Genomic DNA, 25,954 nt, shown 5'->3' on the forward strand with positions numbered 1-25,954 from the left:
AATGATAAGAACTTCCTGCCTTGATATTTTCTGTATAATTCTGTTGATTTTCTGATAAAACTCAATTGCTTCTTCATCTTCTTTGTCTTTAGTGGGAGCATAGACTTGGATGATGTTTATATTGATGGGAGTGGCTTGTACTTGTAGTAACATCACTCTATCTGATATTGGCGTAAAGTTAGTAGCGCATTTGGCAACCTTAGGTGTTACGATTAATCCGACTCCATATTCATGTACCACCACTTTTTCCCGAATAGTATACCTTGCAGTGGCGTGCGGTGACTTTTTCGAAAAGGGAAGCGATTCAATAAGGATATAAAAATATTTTCTTCAGGGTCGAGGGTCGAGCAACTTTCCACCTGATAACACTCTGATGCGCAGGGGCTCTCTATCAGCAAAGTACTTAATTATGTGAGACGTCCTGCGTACAAGGACTCACACACTAAATCCGTGACGCGTGAATGCGTGAGGCACTCTATTCCCGCTATTTCGCTATATAGTGACCTATCATTGATCTGTATTGCTAGCTCGGGCCTTGAGTCCTCGCGCCGGGCTTGGTTTTCTAAAGAAGAATCATATTTAAAAAAAATATATACTCCGAGGCATTTTCCACAACACACAACTTTCACTAAAATTACACTTATTTATACTCGAGGTCTATTCTCCTATCAACTTCTGATAATTGTTGAATGCAGTCTTTTTTAATGGATAATAGGGCTAACTTTCAAAGTCTGTCTTCGCTTGTTGAATTTCTTTTAAACTCTTAATTTGAAACTTTTAATGCATCTTAATACTGTTAGTTAGTAGTACTAATTCACACAACTTGACCACTTCACACAGCGACTTGTTTAAACCAGTAGTTATAAAGAAATCCCAGATTTGTGGGTATTTCTTTATCATTCTTGTCAGTTGTTTCATAAATGATACTTAACTGAGAATGCAAAGCTGGGATATCAAAAAATTTTCATTATTTAATCGTAATGACATAAATTCCTCTGTGGGAAATTTTGATGAATTATAATTAGAAATATTAAGATTATATATAATTCTACAAATTTTAAATCGTTAAAATTTTGAAAGCTAGAATTCATTTGTTGTAGAATATTATCAAAAGGTCTCTTTGTTTCCTCTGTTTTCTCTGTCTCTCTGTCTCCGAAATTATCAATCTTCATTGTTTTTCTTTCATGTTCAAACCCCATATGTTCAGTTTTATCCCAAATATTTTTAAACTGCTCTCGTTTTTTTAATTATCGTATTAATAAAGTCATCAATTTGTCTTATACAAAATGCAATACCATTTGATTTCTGTAAAATGTCAAATAAAAGATCAGTAAAAGGAAATATCTCTGCAAAAAATTTAAATCGAAATATTCTTTAAGCGAATGTATGTAATACCTAAGCACCCCTTAGCAGCAGTAACAGTCGGAGCATCTCACTTTCGGAAAGGCGATACGACGAGCGCTTCCATGGCATACCAAAATTCGCGCGACTAGTGGGTGCGGTCATTGAACCCTGACCAATTTTAAAAGGGACAACTGCATGACAAGCGGCGATTTTGAGATGCGCTTCTGCCAGGAATGGACCAAATAGTTGAATTGTGTGCATATTGAGTTCGTTCGTACGCGATTAATTTTTAATATTTTTCAATGCCTATTGGCTAGGTAATATGTAGATTATTTGGATTAGGGAAAAAATGTTATTATTAAATATTAATTAATAATATATTTTCTTATATCGACGACTAAATAGGGAAGCGGCGCTTCCCCCGCTTCCATGGACCGCACGCCTCTGATACCTTGTGATCTTCCACTTGAAGTTCTCCAGAATCCGGCCATCTCATATCTGCTATTCCCCTGATTTCAATATGTTTCATTCTCTTCATCTCCTGTATTGATACAATCAAGATAGATACAGAATATTCTATTAAGAGGCTACAGTAGCGATCAACAGGTAGCAACAAACGCGTTCCAAGATTGCGGCTCTAATTTTGAATATTTTGTCGAGATATTTGGCACACATATTCGTAATATAATAAAGAATGGAGGTACAGAGCCCAATTTCAGAAATATGTTAGTACGTGGAAATTACTCTATAACTAAATAAAATATTAAAAAAAGGAGCCTGTACCGCAATTAAGAAGAAAAAAAAAACTTTCTTCAAATAAACTTTTTTATCCCATGCCTAGATTTTGTGTAATCTTGGAACTACTAAAATTTTTTATTTCTAACAAGAAATCGAACATATTATAACTAAATAACTAATTAGGCAATATAGAGAAATTATCACTGTCATTTTGACAAACCTGCGTCAGATTTTCTCTAATCTGTTCTGTCATCTTTATCGATGTCTGTTCAGTGCAGTAGTGTGTTAATTTAAGAATTCGTTTTTGTTGTTTCATAGGAAAGTAGTGTTTATTGATAGTTAATTTATTAGGTATATATATTTGTTGTTGTTGTATAAGTTGTTGGCCTCTTTGAAAGAATAGATTGTTGTTAGTTAATTGTGAGTTTTAGTTATATGTAGGTAGGTAAGTATATTTTACGTAAAAATATTTCGAATTCTAATGCGAGGATATAAAGTTTTAGGAGGATTTTTTATTCTAAAAATATTATCAATAGTTTAACAAAATGGAAAAAGTAAATCAAACGAAAAATAAAGTGAAACCTTCCAAGAAAAAGTCCATTATAAACCGTGCCAAAATTATGCGAAAATCGAAATTTGTTTCGCTTCACAACAAAAAATGATTATTTATTATTGTTTTATTATTATATATTTCATGCAAATACCTTTCTAAATACCTATCTTAACATAAAATTTTCACCCATTTTGGTTTATTTTTATAAATATCTATTTATTAATAATAAAATCGTTTTCTATTACTTCCATTTAGCGCGACTATGATATTGTCAAAATATTAATCTTAGATAATGTCAAAGATTACCACTGTTGCCAAAGTTTATGATACTATCTCCCGAAGTTATATTTTGTTGCTACCTGTTGATCGCTACTGTTTACTCTTAAAGTGAAAACTATGTACATAGCTTACGACATACAGACTGCACTATTTTTTAAAATTATTTTTGAAGTTATACTTCTTTATGCGCGATTGGGAGTGAATGTGCGTAGTGAGTGCGTGAATTCATCAAAATTGTTGGTGCCACGCGCAGATATATTATACGTTAGCTCTGATTGGGTATTCCAATGCATGTCAAAAATTATCCAATATGGCGTCTGTGATTAAAGCATGGTTAAAGAATGTGTTGTCATTTTTATTATTATAGTTATGGTTGTTAAGTTGTGAGAACAGAGACAAAAGTGAGTTTATAGTTGTACTGACTTTTTAAATAGTTTTTACATATATTTTTGAACTTATTAATATAGAAAAAAAAATGTGTGTGTACTTTCTACGCACGTTAGAAGTTATACTTCTATTAAAATTGTGTAGAAAATCTGACGTTTTTTTTTACATTTTCTATGGGTAAAAGTCAACTTTTCTCTACGTGAAGACAGAGAATTTAACTCAACAACCCACGTGCTTCGTGGATGGTCATATAATGCCTTAGGGTAGATGCTTAGTGATTTCATCCATCATCTGGATTTAACATTTAATATTCTAATGTAAGACATTTAGTCGACATTAAAACGGTTTTAACCGATGTATTTTTGGTGGCTAGCATGTAGAGAAGTCAGAGAATAGCATGGAGTAGTGCTGACCAAGGACAAAAACATATGTATAAGGACATGGTAGATACACAGTTAGAGTCTAAGACATTAGCTCCCACTAAAGAGAAGACAATAAAAGAAAACATTGAAGACATGTGGGTAAAAATTAAAAATACTGTCCTGGAGGCAGCAAACCAAAATATACAGAAAGAAAACCGCAAACAAAGAAAACCATGGACGACAAACGAAATATTACAAATTATGGAGAAGAGACGGATGGTAAAAACAAAAACCTAACAAGGTACAAAGAACTCAACAGGGAAATTGAGAGAAAGATAAATGTAGCTAAGAAACAGTGGATGAAAGAAAAATGTAAAGAGGTAGAAGATCTGTAAAGGAAGCATAAAGATAGAGAATTACACAAAAAGATTAAAGAAGTCGCTGGAATATGGAAACCCAAACATTTATCTATTGTAACAAACAAGAAAAACCAAATGGAATTAGACCCTGAAAAACAGAAAGAAATATGGGAACAATATCTTAAAGATTTGTTTGGTGATCAGAGAACAGAAGAGCCCCCACAAATAGATACAGATGGAAAACTAAATATTCTAACCGAAGAAGTTATGCGGGCAATAAAAGACGCAAAGAACAACAAGGCACCTGGCGAAGATCTAACAACAGCCGAACATTTTAAACACCTAAGTGACGATGCTGTCAGGAAATTAACCTAATGAACATGGCACTCTACCACATGACTGGCTAACATCCACATATGTAGCTCTTCCTAAAAAACAAAAAGCAAGGAAATGTGAAGACTATCGAACTGTATCCCTAATGAGTCATGCCGCTAAGATTTTTATGCGAGTAATTTATAACCGCATTCACAATAAGTGTGAAGAATACCCGAGTCGTTCTCAATATGGTTTTAGAAAAGGTACAGGCACCAGAGAAGCAATTATGGGATTGACACTAATGGCAGAAAGGTATCTCGAGGTTCAAAAACAGCTGTATGTGTGCTTTGTCGATTATAGAAAGGCCTAGAAAGGATTATAGACACGACATAGCTATAATAAGCAATACATACTGGAACCACACAGGATGTGTTCGAACAGACAACGGAAATAAAAATTATGTAAACATAGAACGAGGAGTGCGTCAAGGGTGCATTCTGTCCCCTCTACTATTTAACGTCTATGCCGAACATATCATCAGAGCTTCTCTTGAAGATCGCCCTGAAGGTGCCAGAGTCAATGGAATTATCATTAACAATGTAAGATATGCCGATGACACCTTAGTATTAGCGGAAACAGAAGACCAACTAAAAATATTGTTGAACATACTATCAGAAGAAAGTCACAGACTGGGCTTGGATATTAATCTTTCCAAAACCAAAATCATGGTATTCTACAAGAACCCCCATGAACAAATTACACCCAACGTACAAATTAATGGTATCACCCTTCAGAGTTCCAAGAGCTTCACATACCTGGGCAGAGAGCTAAACAGTCAGCTAGACCACTCAAAAAAAATTAGAAGACGCATTGAAATAGCAAGATCTGGCTTCATGAACATGCGTAAAATGCTCTGTAACCCCAAGCTATCAGTCACAATAAGATTGAGAACACTAAAATGTTATGTGTGGTCTCTATTACTATATGACTGTGAGACCTGGACATTAAAACAGTATGACGTCAACAAACTGAATTCATTCGAAATGTGGATGTACCGCCGAATGCTAAGAATAAGCTGGACCAGCAAAACTACAAATAAGAAGTACTGGAAATAATGAACACACGTCCTCTTCTGGCCAATACAATCAAAATTAGAAAGACTTCATATCTAGGACACATAATGCGCCATAGGGAATTTGAGCAGCTTCAGGTAATATTAGAACGCATAATCGAAGCTAAAAGGGGTATAGAAAGAAAGAAAAAATCCTGGCTCCGAAACATCAGAGATTGGACCCACACAACAGGGAATGACTTAATCCATCAAGCCCAGAACAGAGAGAAGGCACTTAGGAGGAGGAGGAGCATGTAGAGCTTGCAAGAACACTGAGGATGCTCTCTTTAGAGCGAAAATATTCTGTATTGTATTTGTAGCCCTTTTTTGGTTTTTTTAATAAATATACCTTTTACGCAGAAGATTTTTCTTCAATTTTTGTAATTAATGGTATACAGCCAGCTACAGGAAATTCTTCCTTGTGGATTTTGCAATTAAAATGTTTAAAATAATATTTGTTCCGTTGAAATCATAAGAATAGAAGTATAACTTCTTACGTGCGTACAAATTACATACGCTCTTTTTTTTAATTTTGTGGTATTTATTTTTAGGTGTTCTAAATTCAAAATTGTTTATTGCCTCTGGCGGCGTAACAGCAATATCTCGAAATTTATTAGAGTGCCAAAGTCCTAAAATCGCTGAATCCTTATGCGGGGTGCTGCTTTTACTTTTAGATAAGCCTTCGACAAGAAATTTAGCTGCCGTCGATTTGCATTGCACAGCAGCTCCTTATTGCGATTTTCACTACAAACACGGATCCAAAGATAAGAACAAGTAAGTCTTGCATTTTTGATCTAAAGTATAAAATTCTAAATGTGGACAGCCGTAGCTCAAAGGCATGATACTGGCTTCATAAGCCAGAGCGCACGAGTTCGATTCTCGGCACCAACAATCCAATTTCATTTGAAGGGCCACGGGAAATAACGATCGGAGTCCATTTTTGGTCGAAATTTAAATATTGGCACCATATTTTAGCTTTTCGTAGAAAGAACCCAAGCATGGTTTCGTTTGTCCAATAACGTATCCAATAACGATCACCATACGTTATAATTAAAAATGTTTTATTTAATTTTCCTGAACCAAAGTATACGAACTAAAACTTTCAAATTGGATTTGTATAAAATGAACAAAATGTGACTCTGATCGTTCTTTCCCGTGGCCCTTCATTTATAAAAATGATACGAGCCGTTCACCATGCTCCGGTGGGTACGTTAAGTCGTCAGTCCCACTGGGTTAGTACAGTGCCGGCAAAAATATCTTTACATTGCCAAATAAATTACCAAATTTGAAGACGATTTGCATGCGTTCTGTCTGCACTTGGCGGGTTGGGGAGGGGAGGGGGATAGCGTACTTGCGACGGCAATTATCTGTAGTTTACGGACTGCTTGGCTTATTTAGGGTATTCTGCGCATTTGCACTGTAAACAGTTGGCTTTGTGCGGGTAGCCAGGGAAAGAAACTCACAAAAGAGGAGAAGGTTCATGCTTTAACATTACTGGAGAAAGGAGACTCTGTAGTTACCCTAACACGTGATATTGGTGCTTCAAGAGGGGCTATGTATCAACTGAAACGTTGCAGCCGAACGTTTCAATCGAAAAATAGCCCCTCTTGAAGCACCAATATCACGTGTTAGGGTAACTACAGAGTCTCCTTTCTCCAACAATGTTACAGCATGAACCTTCTCCTCTTTTGGGAGTTTCTTTCGACCCATATTTGTCAGTTCAATTTAGAATTTGACGATCTCAAACTTTACGCGGTAAATGAGAAGAAGTTTAACCCTGACTACCCGCACAAAGCCAACTGTTTACAGTGCAAATGCGCAGAATACCCTAAATAAGCCAAGCAGTCCGTAAACTACAGATAATTGCCGTCGCAAGTACGCTATCCCCATTCCCCTACCCTCTCCACCAAGCGCAGACAGAACGCATGCAACTTGTCTTCAAATTGGGTGATTTATTTGGCAATGTAAAGATTTTTTTTGCCGGCACTGTATACATCGACACTAGTTACTTTATACAGGGTTAAAGATGCAATTGGTGCCGGAACAATCCGAAAGGATCTCCCCGGCAAAAATGCCCTACGATATGGTTTGCCTTCAGCTTTCTTTACTTGGGCTCAATAATAAATGACAGAAAGAACGTCATTAGGCCAATAATCACATTTGGATGCTAAAAAGGACTATCCCAAGCTCTGACGAAAATCTTCTGAGAATCTTTGATTGTAAAATATTAAGAAATATATTTGGACCAACGGATTGTACCGCAGACTTTGGTTGCCAATACTAAAAGAAGATCCGAACAAGAATATACCAACAATAGTAGATAAGAAAATGTGAGACACGTTTTCATTTATACACATTACATATGCAACACACAACGCAATACACAAAATCGCATGAAAAATCATTGGAAAAATAGAAATATCCCATTTCTAGTGCTTTTAAAAAACAAATTTAAAAGTACTTATCCCAACTTATATTTAAGTGACGTATACCCATGCCATAACTTTGAATTAGACCATCAATTATCAACAATTTTAATCATAAATATCCAATCTAATCGTTCAGATGAACTTACCTCAGCTCAACTCTAAAAAATAATTCTAAATAAACCTAGTCACTCCAAATTCTTCACGAATGGCTCAGTTGATGGTGAAGGATCCGCAGGCTTTGCTGTCTTTAGCCCAGAGATCAACTATTCTTATAGCAGTAAACTACATAAGTATACCCAAATATGTACGGCTGAGATTGTCGCAATCATGCCATCCAAATTTTTTTGAAAAATGAGATTAAACAAGCAATCATGTGCTCGGACTCTAAAAGTGCCATACAGAAAATATGCAGATCAACTTACTCTATGGAAACGGAACATTCATCGTTCATGATCAAGAGAGGCATCATTGAAGCCAAAAGAAAATAACGTTAATATTAGTCTGGCATGGATTCCACGACACTCGAATATTAAAGGGAACATGGTGGCTGATCTAGCTAATATAGGTAGAACCTTAAATGTAGCTGCTGGTATCACTCTTCACTATTCCAAGTTTCTACCAGACATCAAGCAATGGCAGGGGAAAATCGAAATATGTAATTCATTTTACTCTAAAATTGTAGATCAGATAGATAAACTCCCCTGGTACCACAATTTTGCATACCAAGACAAAAGACATATAACCACCATAAAAGACAACCATATTGTGACTGTGGCCAAGTTGGGTCCTTCAATCATCTGATTTTTGAGTGCCCTATAAATAGGTCACCCAATTTTGACCTATATAAAGAATTAACTAAAACAAATATCCCTACCCCCATTGAAATTTGCCTACTTATGTCCAACCTTAATCTCCGTAGGATTAACCTGATCCTTAAATGCCTTAACTTAGCCAAACTTAACTTATAAATTAATCAATTTCCAACTTTGAATTAAAGAAATTAAAACATTAGAGGATTAAAAAGATAAAGATATAAAAAGATATTAGACCTCCAAATGATAAAAGTTTTAACCCTTATGTTATAATATTGTCTTACCTGTAGGGACTGTCTGGCCCTATAAGAAGATGTTCCTGCTAATAAATATTTAAAAAAATTGAGGCTTTAGCATATATATTCGGAAATATTCGATTGCCCAGAGCAAGGCAAGAGTATTTCCCTGGTGTAAGCTGGGCGAATTATCCCGAGGGATATAACCCAATAAAAGAAGAAGATATAAATAATGCAGAAATACACAGAATAATCAAAATTTGGTGTACCATAAGACAAAATATCCACCCTCAGGTCTTTTCAGCCAAAGCATGGTTGTTGCCTACAATACCATGGCCAAGTATGTCAGCCTCAATTTTTAAAAGACATAACCTCCTCAACATGGTGGTTATACCTACAGTCTTTTTAAAACAATTTATTTAACAATCTTTTTTTTTAACGATTTCTGGTGTGAAATCGAAACGTCAAATATTTTAGGCAAAAATAAAAAAGCCTGTCGACCTGACTACTAAAATATTTCAGTAAAAAATCATTTGCTGTGAGTTTGTGTGAAGTTTTTTTTACCGTTTTTTACTGATTTCTTTTCCATTAATTCTATTGATTACTTATTGTAACTATTATTTTATAATTTCAGGAGAGATGAACGTGAGCTGAGATTAAATTGTGCTCGATTATCTTTACTAACGATACTGCGAAGTTGGCCGGGTATTTTACATTTTTGCAGCCCGACTGATAGAGGGGGTTTCAGAGCAATTGTCGAAGTTCTGTACTTACCTCAACTTGAAGTTAGAGTAAGTATATTAGTTGAAAATGTATAAAATGCCTGCAATCATACAATTCACAAGTTTGATGCGATACGGAATACATCTACAACACTACATCTTCTTGACATATGTAAAAAATATGACGTTAATAATATTTTTCTGAAGTGATAATATGGTCTGTGATATATATAATTTAAAAGCTCAATAGATTTTTATGGCATTCTGTCGCGCTGTTTAATCGTGCAAGAGCTCTTCTTTTATTCCATCCATTTTTGAATACATGTTGTCTCTGAGCCCACTGTTTCCTACCGATTGCCGTCTGTTAATCGGCTTTCTGCTTCTATAATTTCCAGTGATTTCTTTTAATTTTTTTATTTGCGTTAAATGGGTTATTTGACGCATCCATTCTATTACATATCACTTCTCATTAATTTTATCTAGTTTCTCTTTATTTCTATTTTTCTTTTTTATTTTTCTGTGTATTTTACTATGCCTTGTTTTGTCTAAATTCTGAAGTATCTGTCTGATTTTCTCATATCTAGTTTTTTATTTTTAAATATAACAAATTTGTACTGTGCTTACCTCAATTTTGTTAAAACCATTGTCGCAGATGATATTTAATTGATACATCGGCTAGCATGATAATTTTTTTTCATAAATGGGAATATAAAAACTAAAGGACACCCCGCACATCTTGTGGAAAATATGTCACTCAAATAAAATAAAATTTACATGAATAAATTGGTCTCGAAATTTCAATCATTTCATACCATTGCGCCAACTCTGAATTTTGCTTAATTAGGGCGTTAATTGTAATTAAAGTTTATCCAAATCGCATTTTTGAAGTCCATAAAGCTGTCATTCATAAATAATATTAGTCTAGTGGCTATTGAAAACAACCTACCCACCATTAGTTTAAGCCGATTAGAGGCAGTACAACTGACCAAATTATACCTACTTTATTATCAATAATAATAATAGGATAATATAAGAGTAAGCCTCTGCCTTAATCCCTCAGAAAGATTTATGGGGTAAGCGAATTACAAAATATTTTCTCTCTTTGACCATGTACATTCTCATTTGATTTTAGATTTATTTTTATCAATTTACGCTCTTATTATTCAAATTACAGAGTTGGCGCAATGATATGAAATTAGTGTAATTTCGAGACCAATATATTCATGTAAATTTTATTTCATTTGAGTGACATTATATTTTCCATAAGATGTGTGCGGTGTCCTTTATCATTCTCGTTTTTATTCTTAACTTTATAACAATGAATAAAATTATGTATTTTTAGAAATCAGTATTAGATCTTCTGTACGAACTGCTTGGTCTGTCCCAACCGGAGTGGTCAGATGAATTGTCTGTAGCGTTGAGTGCAGTTGATCCGTGCGAGCCTCAAGCCTCATGGAGGCTGAACGAAGGTTTCGTGGTGGCAGAGGGTCGTTCCATTCTACCTCATTTGGCCAAAACAACTCCAAGTACAACCGATATGCATTTGGCCCTCTTGTTATATTGTTTTCTAGAAAACGGCCTTTTGGCAGCTTTGACAGAGGTGATAGCAACCAGTGATACATTTATATGCGTCAGAGCTTCTATTTTGCTAGGTATGTATTTTTATTATACTAATAAATTTATAATCTGCTTCAACCGAAGCTACATATAAGTATGTAATGTCAAGTGGATTGAAAGACAATAATTTATGTTTCATTTCGATTCATGGGCAACACACAATCCACAGACAGCTGTTTCTGTTTAGAACTTCATCAGTGTAGATGCGTGCCCGCCTCTGAATCAAAACGAAACGAGATTGTTTTTTAAAGGGAATTTCAAAAATAGATTGAAATCCACCATTAGGACGCTGTCGCGACATCTATTAAAGAAAATAGGAAAGTCCCAGCTACATAATCCATTATTAAATATAATAATAGGCACTAATTTAAATTTGAAACTTCCTTATTAGAACCCCTTTTAGGTCTGGATCCCACGTATAAAAAAAAGTTGAATAATAGCAAGCATAAAATTTGTTAATAGCTTAAGGGTGTCTAGTTGGAAAAAACTTTGACATATGGGAACACTGGAACAGGGGAATTAATTATGGAACAGGTTAAAAATTTGGAACGGTCATACCACGAAAACGTCACATGTATTTTGTCCGACAAAACTTCCAATTGATTTGTTACCCTTTCATTAAACTCTAATGCAAAAATCAGACTGCTATTTATTACCAAATGGGCATTTTAATGAGTGTAACACGTAGAACATGTCAAATGACAGGAATTATGACAGGTGATAAAGAGCAGTCTGAATTTTGCATGAGAGTTTAATGAAAGGGTAACAAATCAATTGGAAGTTCCCTCGGACAAAATACATGTGACGTTTTCATGGTCTGACCGTTCCAAATTTTTAACCTGTTCCACAATTAAAACTTCCCCTGTTTCAGTGTTTCCATGTATCAAAGTTTGTCCGACTAGACACCCTTAACTATTAACAAATTTTCAGCTTGCTATTAATCAACTTTTTTTTTTCATACACGGGATCCAGACCTATTTCTGTTAACATCCTAAATCCCTGCCTTTTACAATTTATAAGGCATAGAGAGCGAAAAGGATTCTACAATATTCAATCACATTCCGCTTTCATTCGTCTAGGAAAAGGTACGAAAAAAGGTTTGCCTCTGTACATTGCTTCTGAATCGAAATGAAACAAATTGAGGGGGTTAGAAGTAAAAGGGTTTAAATGCACTTTTTTAAAATTTTACTCTAAGTACAAATTCGCATACTTAAATGGTATTAGAACTTGGTTGTAAAACGATTTAGGGTCGATTTCTCATACCTGCGGTAATCTATGGTTCAGTTGAACCAGGATCACCGGTGATCTTCGGTTTTGTTTGGAATGCATTTCTCATTGCACGTTCATGTCAGTGCTCGTTCTACAGCTTTCGAGAAATGCCAATAGATGGCAAAAGGTAAAAAACTATCGTTATTTTGAACTACCTTTTTTTATACTGTTTTTGAATAAAGTTAAATTTAAGTATTTATAGTCAAATAGTCATTTTAATAATTATAAATAAATATAAAAACAAAAATAATGTTATCGTTTATCGTTAGGCTTAATATAATAAAATAGGATATATTTATATTATGACAGCGTTTCGTGTTAATACAACGCATGCGTAGTCCATGAAATCATCTGAACTGAGTTCTGAAATCTTTGAACGGCCGAATTCCACCGTTCAAGCATCGTTCAAGTTTAAACTGCCATCGGTTGAACGTGCGAATTGAGAAAGACGATTTTGACTTTAAACTGACGTTTACTAGAAGTTCAGGTTAAACTGGAGAACTCGATATGAGAAATTGGCCCTTAAGCATATTTCGCCCTACAGTCGCCATCTATCGCCGTTACATTTAGTTCACTGAAAACAATTGCAGTTTGTTTTGGTAGTAAACAGATTTAACCGTGCGCTTGAACCGTTTTACCACAAAACCATTTTTAGTATTCTGTAAAAACAAATAGCAATAAACGGCTTTAAGTGCGCTTGAACCATTTTACCACAAAACTATTTTTAATATTCTGTAATGTATAAACACATGTTAATACAGGATTAGTTTCAAGTAAATAAATATTAGATTTGTGACAAATTTTGAAGACTAATTAAGTATTATGCAACGTGCCAGTTGTAGTTACACTGTGGGTAACAGCTGGGACAAAAATGATTAGTAATATGTAGTTAACATCTGCACTTGAACCGTTTTACCAGTAACATTTATTAACACCATGTACCGATTCAAGTACATTTTTTGAATGATTGAAAAAAAGAAAGGATATAGTAGGAGTAATAATATACCCTTATATTTTTATCATGTTATAGTACATTGTACACTAGACATATTTTAGTTTAGTGACTCCTAGAATTTATAAAACTAAAACAACTTTGAAGCTGATCATGTCAGAACTATCAAAACTGCACTTAAACCCTTTTACGTCTGGCCCCCTCTTTGCTTCACTTCTATCACTTCTATATTTGCTGAGATTGTGAGTACTAAGAACCTTTTTTCGTACCTTTTCCTAGACGAATGAAAGCGGAATGTGATTACATATTGTAAAATCCTTTTCGCTCTCTATATTCGTCGTCTCTATGCCGTATAAATTGTAAAAGGCAGAGATTTAGGATGTTAACCGAAAGGGGTTCTAATAAGGAAAGTTTCAGATTTAAATTAGTGTCTATTATTATATTTAATAATGGATTCTGTATCTGAGACTTTCCTATTTTCTTATATAATTTCAAATATAAATCTTTGGGAGCTAAACATAATACACCCATGGACAAAAATATGGATTACATTAGAACCCCGATTATCCGTGCTTCTCGGGACCGGACGTGGCACGGATAATTGAAAAGCACGGAAAATCCGAACATTTATTACTTATGTAGAATACATATGTACTTATATACACACATAATGTACCTACCATAAAAAGATACCAGAAAAAAATAAATCTTTCATTATGCGTCTTCCTCTCTGCGTATAGAGTTTCCGTTTAGTGATTTACGGTGACTCTATTTTGATAAAACCTCAAAAATACAATTTTAGTAATAGAAAATCATGGCACGCATAATCCGCAGCCCGGATAATCCGTACACGGATAATCGGGGTTCTACTGTATTATGAAATTATCGTAAATAATATTGTTCAATGTGATGGGTTCATGTTATATTATATTATCAAAACATTTTTTTTAAGAAAACTTAATTTATCACGTTTTAAGTGAAATATTAAAAAAATTAAACGCATTTTAAGTGAATATGTAATTAAAAAAAATTAAGCATTGAAAACTTTGGAATGAAAACACAAAATTGCTTTAAACTAAATATTACTTTAAGACAGTATATTATTTTAATGTTTTGTTGAAAAAAACAATAAAATTAATAGTGTTTCCTTCTCGAACTTTGGACACTGCTTGTAACCGTTGAAATTATATCTTGCATACCATTCTTCTTGTACTGCAATTCTTAGCTTTCCCAATATCGTAGGAACGGGAACATGACGTTTTAAATTGTCCCACACATTTTCGATCGGATTTATATTCGGGCTATATGGTGATCAATTTAATCTTTCAAATTGCACCTCATCAAGGTTAGCATTTACTATTCTAATGGCATGAGGATGTGCGTTATCGTGCATTAACATGAATCTGTCATATCCAATATGACCGGCAGGCAAATGGTAAAACATGATCACCGAACAACGTTGTTCGGTGTTGTTCGGTGGCATGATCTTCTAAAATGTTCTTAATGTACATACATGTCAGCTTTCATTCGCCCAATTACCTCCACAAGTTTGGTATGTCCTTCCCAAGCTAAACCGTCCCATAGCAATATACCGCCAACACCAAAACTAACGCTCTGTATGAGGTTACAACTGGCATACCGTTCGCTAGCTTTTATGTAGTCGAAATTTCGTCCATTTGGCTTCCATAAATGAATTCTGGCCTCATCTGTGTAAATAATATTGATTTCGTAATTATTTCAAGTTGTGGTGTCATAACATAAATAGGTATTCGATATTTTTTAGACAAGACGAAAACGGCGGGTTCGTTGGAAAAAATATTCCCATGAGATTTTTTTGCATAATCACATTCGTGAGATATCCCAGAATAAGGTTCAAGAAGTTGCCCTCCCGAAAAGGGTCCAATTTTTTTTAAACAATTTTTTTAAATCAAATTGCAAAGTCAAAATTTTCGGCCCGGACAAATTTTTTCCCTTCTTTTTTCCATTCTGGACAGAAAAGGTCTCTTAAATTTTTTCTCTAAAGTTGATCGTTTTCGAGTTATAAGCAATTTAAAATTGAAAAAAACGAAAAATGGCGATTTTTAAGGCTTACTCGGTTAAAAGTTATTATTATTAAAGTCAGAAAGTGACTAAAGCAAAGCTTAATCCCCCCCCCCCCTACAAGATCCTGAAGAAATTTTTGTCATTATTTGATTACTAAGCTGTTATTTATAAGTAATAATAATGAGCGCCATGCACGTATTAGGCGGACATAGATGACATTCCGGCAGTCCAATGCTGCATCTTACTCGCACTCACATTTACAGCCGAGTCAATACGATCTTACCGCTCATTGTTAATAATTAAAAATAACAGCTTAGTAATAAATTAATGACACAAATTTCTTCAGGATCATGTAGGGGGGGACTTAAACTTTGATTTAGTCACTTTCTGACTTACATAATAATAATTTTTAACCGAGTTATTAAGTCTTAAAAATGGCGATTTTCGCGTTTTTCAAATTTTAAATTGCTTATAACTCAAAAACGATCAACAAGAGAAAAATTACAAGAGACCTTTTTTGTCCAGAATGGTCCAAAAAAACCTAAAAAAATTAATTTGTCCTAAAAAACCTTTAAAACCCTTTAAAACAATTTGGACCACTTTTCGCGTGGGCGACTTCTTGAACCTTATTCTGGGGTGTCTCACGAATGTGATTATGCAAAAAAATCTCATATGAATATTTTTTTCAACGAACCCGCCGTTTTCGCCTTGTCTATTTGTAAATGAGTATATTCAGTAATTTGTATATTCAGACAATAATTTAATTTTCTTAAAATATGTGATACTATGCGTTGTTTTTAAACCAGGAGGAATAAACTAAAAAGACACATTCACGCCCAAGAAAGTCACCAAATACATATTCTTTTTTGGTTGATCATGTCGGCCTTCGACGTTTATCCATAAATATTATATGTATTATACTAACAAGTCGCTAAAGAGTTCTAAAAACAAATGATTTTATATAGAAGTAGAATACAAATCTAAAAATTAAAGGAATAACGCATAAAATACAAAAAATCGCCGATGTAACTTAATTAACCTATGAAATGCCAATAGTGTCAAAATTTCATAACAGTGGAGTAAACTTGCCTGCGGTTGGACCAATTACAAACAAGCATTACAGCTCGGTAAATTTGAATTACTCCTCCTGTTTTAAAAACAGAGCATAATTAGTTAAAAGTGTTCATAATATAAACAAATATAAATTTTATTTATTGTGTATGATATATTGTATCAAAATTAGATAATGATCATCCAGCCTTCTGCATTCAAAGTTTAACATAGACCTCCCTTAATTTCTTCCAGTTCTATCGGGTTTGAGCTTCCTGCAGCCAATTTCAATTCTCGGAAATTTTTTTGACTTCGTCTGTCCATGGTATACCTCCGTTTCTTCCGTCTTCGTGATCTCCACACTGTAATTTTTTTGGTCCATCCCCCATCATTTATACTGGCCACTTGCCCATTTAAACTCGAAAATATTTTGTATACTGCGTTAAAAAGGGGTATACCCGTATTCTCCGTTTCAAACGTTAGAATCAGTATGGTTGTATATTATAAGCGGGATTGCCATTCTGTGAATTATAATAAATAAATCCTCCTTTGGTATTTCACAGTACTTAACAGCGATAATCCTCTACAAGTACCTGCCTAATACTACCTTTCACAGCCGCTGACGTTGAGAGCGGCAACGTTGTAAACAAAATTTTCATTTAGTTTGCAGTGGCTGTATTCTCCGTACACTGAATCGCATGTCTGGCATGCGGTAGGGTAGAGTATAGTTTCTGCATTCCAATTATTGATAACCCTTTTTGTGTAAGGGACTAATAATTCCAGTACACCATTCTTCCGGAATTTGTTCCGAATTCCCATCAATTATTATTATTTTATAGTAAGACTGTTGCCTCCAAATTGAATAAGTTCTGCAGGTATACCGTCCCTTCCTGGAGATTTGTTATTTTTTAAATATTTTATTGTAATCCCGTACTTCTTGAATTGAAGGAGGTTCTAATGGTGTACTGTTTCTTGCTCCTGAAGGTTGTGGATTTTGATTTTGATGTTCGAAAAGCATTTTTAGACTTTTCAAATTACTAACTGGTCATCAACAAAGAAAATTGTTTTGTTTATCGGTTTAGTTGATGTTTACTAATCATTTCTTTAATTATGTCTTCTTATTAATCAGTGTTATATATAAAAATGAAATAAAAGAGTTTCTAATAAAGAAGAAGACCAATAATAAAAGCTGGGGGACGCGCTTGGGCAGGACATTTCGAAGAAGGGGAATAGAAACCCAGGATAGAAACTTGTGGAAAAATGTAATTAGGGAAGCCCTAAAGGGCTTAGACCCTCAGGTCTAGAGGCAAAGAGAATGATGATGATGAGATTGTGTCTAAAAATATTACTTTATAAATGTTTTTTTGGTTTTTAGGTGAACTTTTAAGACTTATCCAAGTATTGTTACCTCCTGGTTGTTGTAATATTTCTCCTTCTCTTCCATCGTTATTAGAATATGCAACGAAGAGTAAACCCCAAGCTATTGCTGCGATTACTGCGCTACAACAACTACACATGTAAGAGTTTATTTACTTATCATACGTATAGACCAAGAGCCAGGATAGGTGAAATTTGCTAATAATATTAGGCACCATAAGAGTCTATAACTTAAATAGTAGAACCTAAAAGAAAACGTATGAGCACTATGCCGTCACTTTTTAGTGGCACATGCGTCGACAGTGGCGCATCAAACTTTCCACGTATGGACGTGAAAAATAAATTAAAGGATACGAATATAGCGTTCGATAAAATGCACAAAATAAAAAAATTAGGCCCAATTAGAAGTTATTTGCATCCAACCTAGGGGTCTATAAAAAATGGACATGTTTTGTGAATGCATCAACTATGCGTGTGAATTTTTTGAAATTTTAAAATTGATTAAGTACATCCAACTTAAAAAAAATAAAAACGAAAAATGATGCTTTTGATGGTGGAAGAAGGGGAAGGGGTGGTGGGTTAAAATTGCTCTTAGTGTTATTTCTTAATCACATGGAACTTAAAAAAAATGAATTCTGGGAGTGAAGTAGGGTACCCTTTAATTTATTTGTCCCGTCCATAAGTGGGGAGTTTGATGCGCCATTGTCGACGCATGTGCCACCAAAAAGTGACAACATAGTTTTCATTCGTTTTTTTTTTTTAGGTTCTACTATTTAAGTTATAGACTCTTAGGCAGGCCGCACATCAAAGAAACATGAAACACTGCTAAACAAATAGACGTCCGGCCATTTGTGAAACTCTCCGGAAATAAAAATGTTTTATGAGCATGAATCACACTCGTTTCATTGGTAAGCGGACTTCAAGATTTGTTTAGCCGTGTTTTATTTTCATGAAACGTGTTTTACGTTTCATGTTTCATGGTTTACGTTTCATGTTTCGTTGGTGTGCGGCTTGCCTTATGGTGCCTAAAATGATTAGCAAATTTCACCTATTCCGGCTCTTGGTGTCGTAATATATATTATGCATAATAAATAGAAGAATAATACCACACCATTCTTGTAAATTGTTGTATGTAATTGGTAGATATATGCTTTTAATTGTATTTTGTGTTTGTATTATAATATCTTGTTATTTTAATAAGGATTTATTTTTAAGGTTAATGAAACGCAGACCAGCTTCTTACAGTCTTCATCTAGATTATATAATTAGGAATAGTGTTCATAAAAGAAATGAACACAAACATGTGAAAAATGTCAAATATAGACATGTTAGTACTATACAAAGAAAAATACATCAGGTAAATATTCCAATAATTTAGTAAACTAATATCAGAAATAAATTTTGTTTTCCTGCTTCTTTTAAATCATATATACTTGGGACAAGTTATTGTACAACTATGATACAGTTGTTCCGGCAGATCTTTGTACCGGGTGTCCCAATAAGAATGGCTCTCGACCATATCTCAGGAACCGTTTATAGTACAACTTTGAGAAAAAAATATTTATAACAAAAGTTGCCTCGGTAAAAGCCTGGAAATTATTTTCATAATTGTAGGTTCACCGCTAGAGGGCGTAATTGAATATCAAAAATTAAAAAATCAATATTTTACAAAATTTGCCTAATGAAAGGGCACTGGAAATCCGATCATCGTATTCTTCATAAAATTCTGCGCATATTTGATTTGACAAGTTTAAGTCTACCTTTGCAAATAAGAGGTGGGGGTGAGTGGGAACCTTATTATGAAAACATGGCTGTAAGTCCGGTTTTTGCTAAATCAAATTTTGCAAACTTGGTCTTGTTGAAAACAGCTCTTTTTCGTCAATGTAAGAGTTATAATTTTAAAACAGCCTATTAAGTAAATGCCAGGTAGGAGGCGTTATTTAATTATTTTAAGAAATCTGAAAATATTAAATACAAGTATGCATTTTTATCCTGTATTACAAAATTAGATCAAATTAGCAACAGAATAGCAAAAACTGCATGTCGATACCTTTTTTCTATCTCGAGGTATCTTAAGAAACGTGTAAATTTTAAACCTAACCGTTATTGTCACCGGTAATCGAAGTTAAGGAAAGGTAGTGTGCTGTGTAAAAAACAAAGAAACATTTTCCAGATCTCAACGTATATAATTAATTAAAACAACGATAAGACAAACAACACTATAAAATATAACAAAGAAATAAAAACAATTACTTAGTGACGACTTAAATGTTCAAATTATTGCCCAATAATTTTTGATTCACATTTACTCTTTCAAGAGTAGATTGAACAGCAGTCTTAATTTCTGCTATCGAAATGCTTTGAATGGGGTTTCGTATTCTCTGGATCATTTTTTCTCGAGTAGGCCTAGCTGCAAAAACAAGGTCTTTAATCCGTCCCCATACCTAAATAAAAGTGAAATACCAAACCGTCCCTACACCAAACAGTTAAATCTGGTGATAGTCAGATAATTAAACCCTTTCTTTTCGATAATGCTATTATTGGTGAACGCTATGTAATTTTTTTAAGGAATGAATTGCCTCTTCTTCTGGAAGATGTACCGCTAGCAGTTCGTAGGTCCATGTTGTTTAAGCACGATGGTTGTCCCGCGCATTTTTCAATAGTAGTAAGAGATTTTTTAGATGAATCATTCGCTGATAGATAGATAGGACGTGGAAGCCTATTTTTTGGGTAGCAGATCACCAGATTTAACTGTTTTAGACTTTTATTTATGGGGGCTGATTAAAGACCTTGTTTTTGCCGTTAGGTCCATTACTCGAGAAAACATGATACAGAGAGTAGGAAACGCCATGCAAAGCATTGCGAGAGCATAAATTGAGACTGATGTTCAATATACATACTCTTAAAGAGTAAATACTTGCGTCGAAAATTATGGGCCATAATTTGAACATTTAAGTCGTCACTAAGTAGTTGTTTTTATTTCGTTGTTATATTTTATAGTGTTGTTTGTCCTATTGTTGTTTTAATTAATACACGTTGACATCTAAAAAATGTTTCTTTGTTTTTTCCACAGCACACTACCTTTCCTTAACTTCGTTTACCGGTGACAGTAACAGTTATGTTTAAAATTTACACGTTTGTTAAGATATCTCGAGATAGAAAAAAGGTATCGACATGCGGTTTTCGCTATTCTGTTGCTAATTTGATCTAATTTGTTGCATACTTGTATTTAATATTTTCCAAAAAAAAACTGAAAATAATTAAATAATAAACTAGATTTCTGAAAATAATTAAATAACGCCTCCTAGCTGTCATATTACTAAATAGGCTGTTTCGAAATTATAACTTATACGTTGACGAAAAAGAGCTGTTTTCAACAAGACCAAGTTTGCAAAATTCGATTTAGCAGAACCGGACTTACAGCCATTTTTTTCATAATAAGGTTCCCACTCACCCCCACCTCTTATTTGCAAAGGTAGACTTGTGAAATCAAATATGCGCAGAATTTTATGAAGAAAACGATGATTGGATTTCCAGTGCCCTTTCGTTGAACAAATTTTGTAAAATTTAGATTTTTTAATTTTTGATAGTCAATTACGCCCTCTAGCAGTGAACCTACAATTATGAAAATAATTTCCAGGCTTTTCCCGAGTCAACTTTTGTTGTAAATATTTTTTCTCAATGTTGTACTATAAACGGTTCCCGAGATATGGCCGAGAGCCATTCTTATTGGAACACCCGGTACAATCATGAAATTATTCACGAATTACTTTTTATAATAAAGTATATTCACGAAATGTAGCTTGTCAACACAAGGAATGCGTTAATGCGTCAACATTCTCTAGAGGTGCTGAAGAGGTATCTACTTGTTACAAAATCATGAATACTGCATCTGATTATACAGGGTGAGGCAAATAAAGGGCCTATTAGAAATATCTCGAGAAATAAAGGCAACAGAATCATGAAAATTGGAATAAAGGGGTTTTGAAGGATGATCTATTAAATGAAAATATTTTCATCACTTTGCAACTTGCGGTTATACCGGAAGTTGCTTATAACTTCGTTTTTTTAAATGGGACACCCTGTATATTTTCACATTTTGGATTCTCTTCGATGTCTTCTTTCTTAAAATATGAGATTTTGTAATATTATACAGGGTATTTTAAAAGATAATTAAGTTTTTTTATTAATTTCGTAGCAAAATGAACACCCTGTAGAATTGTAGTAGTTTGACATCTAAAACTCTACTTACGTTCAAATAATTTTTAATATACTCTACTATTGTTAAGAATCATTAGTATAGCTAAATTTTTAATTTTAGTATACAGGGTTGGTCGAAACTCGGAATGAGTATTTTCTGAGTTTTCTTAAATGGAACACCCTGTATTTTAGTATTGCAATGAAATGATATTTTATGGTACTTTTTTATTTCTTAAGCATTCTCTATACCTAACTGTTTTAATTTGTGCTTAATTGTTAATCGCACCAACAATCTTAACTACGTAGGTATTTTGATAGCTAAACCATTATTGGTAATTTTAAGGGCCAGTCTGGATTAATATGTATTTATTTTTGAAAAATTATTTGGGATTGAGTATTTTCACGGCCAACCTAATAAAATTTTACGTATTTTCTGTTGCAATTAATGTTTAGCTTGAATCACCAATAACTCACAAATTAAACCAGTTAGGTATAGGGAATGCTTAAGAAATAAAAAAGTACCATAAAATATCAATTCACTACAATATAAAAATATAGGGTATTCTATTTAAGAAAACTCAGAAAATACTCATTCCGAGTTTCGACCAACCCTGTATACTAAAATTAAAAATTTAGCTATACTAATGATTCTTAACAATAGTAGAGTATATTAAAAATCATTTGAACGTAAGTAGAGTTTTAGATGTCAAACTACTACAATTCTACAGGGTGTGAATATTGCTACGAAATTAATAAAAAAACGTAATTATCTTTTAAAATACCCTGTATAATATTACAAAACCTCATATTTTAAGAAAGAAGACATCGAAGAGAATCCAAAAATGTAAAAATATACAGGGTGTCCCATTTAAAAAAACGAAGTTATAAGCAACTTCCGGTATAACCGGAAGTTGCAAAGAGATGAAAATATTTTCATTTAATAGATCATCCTTCAAAACCCCTTCATTCCAATTTTCATGATTTTGTTGCCTTTAGTTCTCGAGATATTTCTAATAGGCCAGTTATCTGCCTCACCCTATATACAAAAGCGTAACAAAAGTAACAAGTAGGTACTCACAAGTAACGACAATCAACACCTCTATTGACTTGTTCTGTGCATGTACGTGTTAACAAGCTATATTTCTTTTAATTAAATATACTTTAGGTCTCTTTTTTTATGCATAAAAACTATTATAATATCGCAAAATTAAGCCGCTTGTCCATAGAAGCCACAATAAGTTAAACAAGGATAAACAAAGGTCTTTGATACATTATTTACTAAGAATTTTGACGTTTACCATTTTCAGTAGCATTAGCGCATTTGTTGTATTTACAAATGGTTTTTCATATTATTTAAACTTTTAGGTCCGGTTTCACCAACAACAAATAAGTCAATGAATCGTTATTCATCGAATAAAATTTATTAGACGTTTATATTTATATTTTGTTTCAATATAATTTTGATAATTTAAAGTTAAAGTGGCGAATTTACTTTCTTATAAATATTTACAGTGAGAATAACTTGCCAATTTATTCGAAGAGTAAGTATTTATTTCATAGATAAGTAAAATAAGTCTTACTTGACGTTAGTAAAATGGAGAAATGTCAGTTTATCGGTCGAATAAATCATAGAATAAACTACTATTTGTCGTTGGCAGGGCTGCTTTATCCATTAGGCAATATAGGCAGTTGCCTATTGCGGCAAATTATGAAAGGGTGGCAAAAATACTGTACAAAAAATATTTGTATATAAAAATTAAAATCGAATAACATTTAAGTACATAGTACATCCATCAATGGAATATAAGTGGGCATTCATTTCTAGAAAACAAATTGCATTTTCTTAACACTATTCATTCAAAAAGGACAGAAGTCGTAAATTTAGGGATTATTGGGCCGTCGGCAGCACCGCAAAGGCGGCGGGCGCACTGTTATAATTTTTTTAAATCTGAATCCTTTTGGGTTATTCGTAGTTGGAAATTTGCCATTTTCATTGAAAAATGTCGCCTTTTCGGACGGTTTTTTGCGAATACCTTAAAAATTATGCATCTAACGAAAAAAACTATATAAAACATTTTTGTAGCTTATGAAAAATCAAAGAGATTCGTTTCTTCATAAGTCTTCTAGTGATAACATAAAAAGAGATATGGTAGGTGAAAAGAAATTTTTTTTTGTGCATGCTCAAATGGGTGTGTTCAACTTAATAACAGAGAAATGGTCGATTTTAAGGGTATAATGCTATTAATATCTTTTGTAACTACTGCCTGAAAAGACCTTTAAAACGACCGCACTGTTAAATATCGATTACATTCAAACTAAGTGAGATATGGTGCAACAAAAAAGATGACTAATTTACTTTAAGATAAAATGCGAACTATGTATATTTTAACCCCTCATCCACCAGATTTAAATGCATCGTTTTGCTTCTACAATACCTTTTACTATAGTGTTATTTCTATGTTCAACAAGTTGGACCGGTTTAAAATGTATGGTTTTTGAAAAAAATAAGGTCAAATTATAGAGAGCATTTTTATTTTTTTTTTAATCTTCCTTTTTCCCATGTAACTCGAAAATGATAATGAGATACAGTAATGAAAGAAAAATAAAATTGTTGTCTAAAAGAAAACCTACATTTTTGTAAGGTATTTTTTTACGTATCTCTTATCACTTTCGAATTAAACAGAGAAACAGGAAGATTTTTAAGAAAATTTAAAAATGCACTCTATAACTTGATCTTATTCTTTTCAAAAACAATTCATTTTAAACCTGTGCAACTTTTTGAAGATAGAAATAACACTTTAGTAGAAGGTATTCTAGAAGAAAAACGATGCATTTAAATTCCTAATCCCTCAAAGATAACTTTAAATGTCAAAAATAAGTCTTGTTTACTTTTTGGCAAACCTATGTCACCATCCAATAGTTTATTTACTGAATCAATACGACAAATCATATTAAAAGACAAACAGTCATTTAACCCTAGTATAGGGTCTGAATCTAACTCAACAACTAGGAATTGTATGTCTTAGTAAATTTTTATATTCACACTGTAATGTAACATAACCAAGAGCCTTTGACTTAAAATTTCCATATGAAATAATTATCATTGATGTTGGTGTTATATCAGATATTTTAATTTTTAACAATGTAAAATATTTTAATGGTAATATACTAGACTCAGCCCCTGTATCGAGCTTGAAAGTTATGTTAATATTATTAATTTTGACATTTTCATACCAACTGCAGTTTTTATTGTGACATATTTGATATTTTTGTTCACATATAAACACTGAATTATTATCTGATGCATTATCATAAACAACATTATTACCTTCAAAAACATTAATATTTTGTACCTGTGCTTCTGTTACCTCTGATACTCTTCTCTGGACAGAATTATTTTGGTCCTTGAAAAAACACACTTCGGCAAAGTGTCCCCTTCTTTGGCAATTTCTGCATGTTTGGTTGTATGCTGGACACTTCCTAGGTTCATGTGCGTAGGCACACCGTGAACATTTCTCATTTTTCTTATTTGTTCTTCCTTCAGGTCTTCCATACCTTAAGGCGAGTACTTCCTGAGGCTCCTCCGCTGTTTTGTTGAGCAACTCAACATGCTGCTTGGTCACTTCTATGCTTCGACAATATTCCTGCATTTTTTCCAGGGACATAGCAGGCTCTCTTAACAAATGCCGTTGTACTTGCCTATCCTGTATGCCAAGACCAGTTTGTCTCGAATCATTCTATCAGCATAACTGGCCTTGCATTGGTCATTTTCACATACAAAGGCACAATTAGACGCTTG

General features: G+C 33.5%; 1 protein-coding gene across 1 annotated transcript in view; it reads left to right on the forward strand.

Annotated features, from left to right (window-relative positions):
• The window catches only part of LOC114327481 (rapamycin-insensitive companion of mTOR), a 156,680-nt gene that overhangs the window by 40,678 nt on the left and 90,048 nt on the right, over positions 1–25,954 (forward strand). Inside the window, exons 6-10 of the mRNA XM_050646921.1 lie at positions 6,000–6,222; positions 9,560–9,716; positions 10,990–11,299; positions 17,954–18,095; positions 19,171–19,312. Coding sequence (XP_050502878.1) covers positions 6,000–6,222; positions 9,560–9,716; positions 10,990–11,299; positions 17,954–18,095; positions 19,171–19,312 — 974 coding nt within the window. The remainder of the gene's footprint in view (positions 1–5,999; positions 6,223–9,559; positions 9,717–10,989; positions 11,300–17,953; positions 18,096–19,170; positions 19,313–25,954) is intronic.

Source organism: Diabrotica virgifera, chromosome 3 (genome assembly GCF_917563875.1).
Source record: "Diabrotica virgifera virgifera chromosome 3, PGI_DIABVI_V3a".
NCBI lineage: Eukaryota > Metazoa > Arthropoda > Insecta > Coleoptera > Chrysomelidae > Diabrotica > Diabrotica virgifera.